The sequence below is a fragment of the Onychomys torridus genome, chromosome 1 (assembly GCF_903995425.1).
Source record: "Onychomys torridus chromosome 1, mOncTor1.1, whole genome shotgun sequence".
NCBI classification, from domain to species: domain Eukaryota; kingdom Metazoa; phylum Chordata; class Mammalia; order Rodentia; family Cricetidae; genus Onychomys; species Onychomys torridus.
The window spans coordinates 82643345-82653002 of NC_050443.1; the positions used below are offsets into that span (position 1 = coordinate 82643345).

General features: G+C 33.9%; 1 protein-coding gene across 1 annotated transcript; it reads left to right on the plus strand.

Moving 5' to 3' along the window:
- Positions 1-5845: 5845 nt before the first annotated feature.
- On the plus strand, positions 5846-6799 carry LOC118582329 (olfactory receptor 51I2-like). The gene has a single exon (XM_036185105.1). The coding sequence runs from the start codon at positions 5846-5848 to the stop codon at positions 6797-6799; it is 954 nt and encodes a 317-aa protein (XP_036040998.1).
- The last annotated feature ends 2859 nt before the right edge of the window (positions 6800-9658 follow it).

A 9658-nucleotide genomic window follows, 5' to 3' on the forward strand; every position in this document is an offset into this window, starting at 1 on the left:
GAGGATTTTACTTTGAGTTACTTGCTATTACTCTGACAGGGATTTTTCTCAACTTTTTCTTTTCTCCCAGCAAGTAAGTTCTTTCCTAGTATTTCATATTCTAGAAATTAAATATTTACTGAATCTGACATTGAGATAGCCAGTGATTTTGTTAAAGAGCCAGTATCTCAGCTATACAAGCAATTAAATTTCCCAAATATTGTCAAACATTTTTTGTTTCAATTCATGTGTATACCTATTTTGTGACAGATTATATATTCTGATGTTTAGCAACACAGTAACTGTAGTTTATGAAGTTACTGTCCAAGTTAAATAGTTACATGAAACATAGTTTAGAATTAAATCAACTTCTGGTAAAACAGTCCACAACTAAGTAAGTTTTATTCCTTAGAGTAAAACGAAAGATAAATATAACCTTATGACTTGTATAAGGAAGCTTCCAAAATATTTTCATTGTGCTGTTAGAATAGATCACTCTTTAGTTTACATTAATCAATATAATTGTATAGACTAATTTGAGGAGTTTATGAATTATTGTATATTTGGTATATCTGGTATTTTCATATACTTATAGATAGCATAATTTCATAAATCAATAGAATCTGTTGAAAAAGCAATTATAGTTTTCATTTTTATTAATTTAGTTTGTCTATAATTTCACATGTGCATATATTTCATTCTGATTCACTCCCCATTCATCCTCATTTATCTTCCTTCTATGTCCATCGCCCCAAAGCTCATCCCACCCTATACCCCCCTATTGCAGATTCCTTCCTAGATTTATTACTTCTGGTTTGATTTGTGGCCTGTTTGCTTTTGAATAGGGCCATCTGTGTGACTTTCTCATTGTAGCTATTTATTAGAGCCTGGTGGGGACTCCACTGGACACACAACTGAAGACATTGTCTCCACTCCCCTGAATCTCTCAGTAGCAGAGTACAGCTGATCCACACAAGCACCTGCCAGTGAACAATCAGTCAGTCATAGATAGAGGATGGGCTCGGGGTACAATCAACTATTATTATTATAATTTTATTTTGGGGATTATAATTGTTTCCTCTTTGCCTTCTTCTCTTCCTCCAGTCCCTTCCATATACCCCTTCTTACTCCATTTCAAATTCATGGCCTCTTTTTCATCAATTGTTACATGCACATTGCATATGTACACACACATATAAATACATAAAAATCACCCCCATGTATAATTTATACTTTTGGATAACCAACTGGTATGCTCTTTATGTTAGTAGAAACTTGACTTAAAAACTTAAGTAGAGCCAGGTGGTGGTGGTGCACGCCTTTAATCCCAGCACTCGGTAGGCAGAGGCAGGTGGATCTCTGTGAGTTTGAGGCCAGCATAGTTTACTGAGAGTTTTCAGGACAGTCAAGACTGTTTTCCTGAGAAACCCTGTCTTGAAAAACAAAAGCAAAAACAAAAAACTTAAGTGGAAAAAATTAAGTGCAATGATATTTGGGTTACTGAATTTTTTAAGAACACAGATAATAAACACAGATAAAAGTGACTTAATGTAGGATGAGATCACTGAAGAGTATATGCCAGATGTTCCTGTGATAACGTCATGTGGGCTAGTTAAAGAAAAGCTGAGGAGAGAATAAGTGGAGGTATTTTTTTTCACATTTACACAAAACTCAAAAGTAATTTTTTTGTTTGGTTTATTGAGACATATGGTTTCAGGCTTATTTTTAATGTTTTGTAATTTCCACAAACCAAAATAACAGATCAATTATCTAAGGCTTCTCATTAGGAGAAATTTTAAAATTCAAATAGAAAATGAAACTTATAAGTCAACTAGGTCATTTAAAGAAGTATCAAATATATTAAATTCAAGACATTATTCTATATTACTCTTAGGGAGGAGAAACAGGTATGTGCGCTTCAAAAAGTGCATGAAGTAGCCACATATTTTTAACATTGGATAGCATAGACTCACATATTTTTAGTAAGATTTCTCCTAAGCCAGTCTCTTACCTATTTAAAAGCTCATTACTTCCTAGATGCTTGGCCACATCTACGATTATGCAGCACTTTAACAGTTTTTACTTCAACTTGCCTTTCATACAATAAAGGAAGAAATGGACCAGATCTTCAGTTTCTAATAAATAATACTTCTCCATCTCCCCAGTACAACCAGATACTAAGACTGGCTCTATAAGAAAAGCAGTCTCCTTCTCAGATACCCTGGGACAAAAAATAAATTTGAGGTTTTTTGCCTCGGATAGTTAGGAATTCCCTGAACTTTTAAAATCTCAATGGAGCTTGTCGGGTACCTGGGAGACACTTTTGCTAGTCTATATATCAGTACTAAACCCTTGAGGTAAGACTCTTCCTCTCCACGCTGAGTGAAGAGCTTCCTGTCTCAAGGAGGAGAACTCTCCAACAGATTCAGCTGAACAAGAGGAGGCTGCTGCACGGTGAGTGAAGTATCCTGAGAGGAAACCATAGCAGCTACTGAACTCTGAGGAAGTTCACTCAAACCGTACTGTACAAAATAACCACTGCTTATTTAATTTAGAATCTAACATCAAAAAAAAGTCATCAGGAATTTGTTTCCCATGATAAAAATGATCAAAGCAAAAGGGGTTGTGTTGTTGAGTTAGAAAGTATTTGGAAATTATATTAGAGAATGCTATGTTTCAATGAACAACAATTAAAAATTAAATTATTGATTAGTTGTATGTACTATTTATTGTATTTGCCAATAATTTATTTAAGAGTCAGTGCTATGAGTGCATACTATGTTTAAAAAGCTGAATGGACTGTGTGGTTTTTGTTTTGTTTGATAACTTTTCTGGGAGTCAGGTTTTCATGAATATGATCTTCAATCATGCATAAGAATTATATAAACCAATCATGCATTTTATGTGGTGCTTTAGAGGACATGGCATGCTTAGAGAGATGTCTCCCATGCAGCAGTTAATCCAAAGAAAGCCCTTTTTGTTTAATATAAAGATTTCACTCATGCTTCCTAATGATTTGTTCTTTTCTTTACAAATTCCAAGATATTCAAATATCCAAATTGTAACCAAGATGATTCCAAGCCAGATTAAAAATTACCAGTTTAAAAAGAAGACTTAGGATTTACCTAGGTGGGGAACTCTTTCCCGACTTGACTTGTGTATGTGCTTCTGTTTAATCATTTACATGAGTTGGTAATTTGCCTCTATCAAGTGAATTTTCATTGAAAACATGTGTGAGAACCTGTGTGCTACTATAGTTAGACTTCAATGAGGAAAATACGTATTGCTCTGTAAGTGATATATTATTCAATATCTATATATCCTGATCCCTTAGGTTTATTTACACAAACTATCAATAGAAATTATTTAGTCTATGTGTCTATAGGAACTCCAGTATTACATGTAGTAAAAATGTTGCAACTTTACCACTGATATATGGAGATGGACCAGGCACAGAGTGTTAATTAATTAATGTTTTTTTCACTGAAAATTTCTTTATTCCTTCTTTTCTTTTTTATTTCCACATGTGCCTTTGGTTGAGTATTTCTTCAATACTTGTTTATTTATATTGACATTGTCTTTCATACATTATGTATTTAAGGTAAAATTAATGACTAGGAAGTGGATAAAATAATATGTGAGCTTATTTTTGTACTTTACTTTCAAAACTATAAATCATTCATAAAGATGATTTATATAATTTTATGTGTTCTAATGCATATGTGTATGAGTACATATAGTTACATATGTATGCACATGTGTCTATATATAGAATCTGACTCATATACACAATTTACATTTTGCAGTATTATGCAGAATTTTAATGAGTTCAAGTATATGTATACATTTATAGTTTTAATAACATTTTATATTTAATTACACAAAGATTTTATTGGTTTAGAAAATTAAGATAGAACTTTATTTACAATGCCTAAAATTTATGTAGATACGTATGTTAAACTGAATTCTGTGACAGAAAGAATTGCTAATTGATTAACTTTTAGGCAGCGCACTATATTCTTTTTCTCTATTATTTCATAGAATTAATCCACATAGCAACATTGAAGTATAGTACTGTTGTTACAAACTTAACTGACAGAAATAAATAGAATTTGGTGAAATCATCTTACTAAGTTCAGTCATTTGAATTAAGTCAAATTTATATACATTTATAAAAAATCTCGTTGATAATAATCCCTCATATATTTCAGAAAATGTGTCAAAACCCCCCAAAAGTTGTGAAAGCAGATTTTTTAATTTGAGTAGATGGTTATAAAAACGTAATCACAATTCTAAACCTTAAGAGTATTAGCTATAGAACTGAAAGTTGTCCATTCTATGTCAGGTGATTAGATGATGTTCTTTGGAGGGGATATAATTGTGTTTATTTAAAAATTAGTAAAATTTGAACAGAATTTCATGCAATGGGTTTGAAAGACACAAGAAAGAGTAGATGGCCCAGTCACAGCACTGGGCTTGAGGGAATGGATAAATTCACAAACTGATAAAAGGATATAAATTTAGATTTTATGAGCAATGAGTTTATCAGTATTTATCTCTACTGAAGTAATTTATTATGCCATTTCTAATTTCAGGCCTATATGAGTCAAATAACAGTATTCCCATTCTAAAAATAGGAACATCAGCACAAAGAGATAACTAAAGACAACCCCCCATGCATTGCAGATCATGATTCAAGTCCATTATGATCCTTCCTGATTTCTTATCCTCACAACCACAAAGCAAATAATCAAGCATTTCATGTGTGATTGCCTCACTCATTTTTCTGAAGAAAATACAAAAAAAAAAAATTCTACAGGTTTAGAAGAGTTAAAATAACAAAAACCTGTATATTGTACCATATATGTCCAAAGAGATCTTCGAGTATGGAAAGCATGAGAGTATACATGCAAGAATATAGGACTATGAATAGAGAAAACATTAAAAAAAATAATATTTAAACGAAAATGTTGATGAGGTCACAGATCTCTGTTAGTTTACTCACTATGGTGAGGGACAATCTACAAGGGTCTAATAGTTGAGAGTGTAAGACACAGAAGCCCAAGGTTTGTCCTTGACATAAAAAATTTTGCTGTACTGAGAGTCTAGCAATTTCACAAGCATGACAGGTGTTTGCTTTAATAATCAGTTAAAGGACAGGGTCATGGAATAAAGTACATACATTTTCCTAAAGGCTCACTGGTGGTGTGCATGTATAGCCAGCCACATTCCTTACAATCAGTCACTCTCAGTCTCTCTGATCAGCTGTCCTTGAATTTGATGCTTTATTTCTTCATGGATATTAGCTCATGCAGCATTCCTATTTTGTTTTTTTTCTTTTTTTTTCATATGACATAGTGAGCAATTCCTACTTTTTGTGTCTTTCAGTGATTTCTTCCTTTTGAAATTTAAATTATATGGATCTCTTATAGTTTATTTATTCATTTAACAATAAATATATAATCAATTTCTTCTCATTTTTGGCTACCATAAATGGTACATAGGAATAATTCTATAAAAGTCTTTTATGAACATATATTTTCAATTCTATTAACCAAATTCAAAGTAATGCAATCACTGTCACATTCAGGACATTATAAATCTATATTTTAAAAGAAACTGTCAAATAATTTTCCAGAGAGACTGTGCAATTTTACATCCCATCAGCACTTTCTAAAAATTCCAGTTGTCCCACAATCTCTGCCTAAAATTTGATGACCTAGTTTGAAATCTCCATGCCTCAGTTTTGCTATTCCATGTATAAAATTATCATTTTACTTACTACTCAATTTTGAAGTTCTCTGGCTTGATTTCTCTTTTACAGGTCTATGAGTGCCCTGGATTGCAATCCCACCTACAGTTCACTATGCCAGGTTTGAATAATACTTCGAATTGGCCCACTTTTTCCTTCATTGGTATCCCTGGTCTAGAGGCTGCACATATGTGGATCTCTATCCCATTCTGTCTCCTGTACCTGATAGCACTTGGGGGCAATGTTCTTCTCCTCCTTCTAGTTAGAGCAGAGCAAAACCTTCATGAACCCCAGTTTTATTTTTTGGCTATGCTAGCCCTCACTGATCTAGGCCTTTCATTGTCAACCATGCCTAGCGTCTTGGCTATCTTCTGGTTTGATATCCATGACGTTGGTCTGGATGCCTGTCTGACTCAAATGTTCTTTATTCATACTCTCTCCTCTGTAGAGTCAGGCGTTCTGGTGGCCATGGCTTTTGACCGCTTAGTTGCTATCTGTGCTCCACTAAACTATACAAGGATCCTGACCCACCACACTGTTGTCTGCCTCAGTGGTGCTGCCTTCATACGAGGAGCCATGCTATTGGCTCCTCTGCCTTTTTTCCTCAGGACATTTCCTTTCTGTGGAGCCAACATCCTCTCACACTCCTACTGTTACTACCCAGATATGCTGAACTTGGCTTGTGGGGATGTCACATTCAGCAGTGTCTATGGGTTGGTCTGTGTACTCTGCACATTCGCGGTGGATGTAATCTTCATCGTAGTTTCATACATGAAAATCTTGGGCACTGTGATGAAATTGGGAATCCAAGATAGAAACTGGAAATCACTGCAAACCTGTGCCTGTCACCTCTGCACGGTGCTGGTATTTTATTTACCTCTCATCAGCCTTGCAGTACTGCATCGTTACACGCAGGAGACTTCTCCACTTCTCTACACCACCATGAGCAATGCCTATCTCCTCATGACCCCACTGCTAAACCCTCTGGTTTATAGTCTCAAATCCAAGCAGATCCAAGCTGCCCTTCGTAAGCGATTTGGGGTGCAACGTGTTGTTGCTGGGGAATGAGATTTTTCTATGTGATAAACTGCAATGATCTTTAAAATATTACTCAAGCTCTATCATGTGCCAAATTGTATTTTAGGCACCATGAATTCTAACACTAAAAAGTACTTATTCCCCTAAATAAAGAAAGTATGGTGGAGAAGATGGGCAGAGAGCTTTAAAAAGAGCACAAATTATGATTGTGTTTGCTGATGGATGATGGTTGTTTGGTAGTAATGAGGACAAATCAGCAGGAATCCAAGTTCAAAATTACTGGTTGTGGACTGACTGAAGTAATACTACCATGGCTGAGAAGTTGATGGATCAAATTCTGTGTGGTATATAACCCGTAAAAGTCTGGTTACATAAAGAAACCAAGACAACTCATAAAAATTCTTGTTTCAATGTTACGTAAGACATTAAAAAATAAAAATACGTATGACTATATATTAAATATTAATTGCTGTTCTCAAAGTTCTAGTGATCACTAAAATGATATAAATGTACTATCTGAAAAGAGATTTTTTTAAAAAGTGGTTAATCTCATTGATTGAGAATTGATATTTTACACAGACCTTGTTCCCTTTCCAATTGCATGTTGAAGGTAGGCATTGGAATCTTGACTTCCAAAATAGAGATGTATCTCTTCTCTAACATTCTAGAAGGGATAAATGAACTAGCTGTTAAAGTTAGAGGTGTGTGTAAATGAAGAATTATCATTCATGGGTCAAGGTTAGAGGCACAGGAGGAAGAGAAAGTCAATTGTCTCTGATGATAAATAAGCATGCAGCAGAGCAGCAAAGATCTGAATCTGCATGAAGAAAGTTTTAGTGCTGACCATGTGTATTGAAACATACATACAAGTAACACTGAGCAGGTCGTATTTAGGAATATATGTATATAATATGAATATATGCATGTAACAATGATTATTAAAAAAAATGGTCATGAATTTGAAAGCTAGCAAGGATGGCTGTATGGGAAAATTTGGAGAAAGAAAAGGGAAGGGGAAATTATTAATTATATTATAATCTGAAAAATTAAAGAAGTAATAAAAATGAAGAGAAAAATTTAAATGAGTTTCTAAACGATAGCTGAAGTTATTGATCATAAAATTTTAATATCTGTTTGACACATTTAGTGTGTATCAGAAAAAGAAGATATAATTGTCATACAGCTTCCACTCTAGTACTAAAATTAGGACAAAACTTGTAACGAAATAATTAGTGGGGCCTGAGCTTGGTTTGACTTGGTATTGTTTCAGATTCCAAAGGCATTCACCTGGTTCTGCTCTGTTAGACATTCACTAGCTAGAGGGGCTGTTTTGACAAGCATTGGATGTGGCCTTTTTTTCTGAGAAAGAGATCATTTGAAGAGCATAAGAACCTCAAATAAAAGGAAATTCTTTCTCAAACAACTTTACCATTTCAAGGTTCAATTATGATGCTTCTCTATATGCTGCATTCTTCTCTACATGCTCCATCCTTCTCTACATGCTGCATTCTTCTCTACATGCTCCATCCTTCTCTACATGGTGCATCCTCCTTCTCTACATGGTGCATCCTTCTCTACATGGTGTATCCTTCTCTACATATTGTATCCTTCTCTATATGCTCCATTCTTCTCTACATGCTCCATCCTTCTCTACTTGATGAATCCTTCTCACCATAAGCTCCTTGGTTTTGACTTCCCCAAGCAAAAGCATAGAGATCTGCAACAAGATATCAGTAGTTACCCAGTGTTTGAAGACAAGAGACAAATTTTCTTTTGGAATTTCTCACTTGTTTGTAGAATGTGTATGATATCTCTACCACTAATATTGTATCAAATGCATTTCTGGTATATCATCACAAAGATTTAAACTTGAATATGAATTCATGTTTTACGATAGAATTATTCAGTGCCAGACATGTTCCTTTCCATTTGGATTGTGATAAAGAAAAGATACAAAGCAACCTCTTGTATTCACTTTTCCTTGGGATTTGAAAGTTATTCTCAGATTAAATAAAGAAAATATGACAATAAAACAAAGTGGAAGTAGATATGGGAGGTGATTCAGAAAGAAGAAAAGGCCTGGTAGTAATGAATTTTTAACCCTCCTTATCTTTGGATTCACAATGATATTGTAAATGTCTGACACATTTTTTTAACTTACAAAAAAAGTAATAAGGCAGCTTGAAGGCATGTTCTGTTTAGGTGAAATGGACAATTGATTTAATTTTATTTTATAATATGGCAGATTTATTCATATTTCATCTCATTCACTATGAGGGCATTGTTTTCCCAATTCAGCTGACCCTAAGAATTGACATGAGGTCAATTCTTAGAATGGTTGTGCTTAGAACATAAGAGGAGAAGCAGAGAAAAATGTGAGGGATAGGTAACAAAGAAGGAATAATAATCACTACATCAATAAATTAGATTTGTGAATAAATGTCTGTATTATATGATTAACAATAGATGGAAGAATGGTATTTGGCTCTGGTCCAGGGCAACTCAATTGTAGGTGGCATCATTATAAGCACTGAATATGATGCCTGACTCTGATCTGCAATTACAGTATTGAACAGGAAAAAGGTATTTGACATACACAACTACAACATATATAAAGCTAACTCTGAAACTGTTTGAAATAGACATATTTTATGAAAAAAATGTACTGTGAAAATAAAGCAAGTTTCTACCTGGAAAATCACTATTATTATCTTGTACCTTCAATATTTCAACTTATGACTAGCATAAAGAGTTATTATTTTATCTTTATTATTAAATTCTAACATGGCCTTTGTCTTACTATATTTTGACTTAGAATTGTTAATTTCAATTGAGTTTTTACTATGTATCAGGTAGTGTTATAGAAACATTGGATAAGAACCTGAAAAA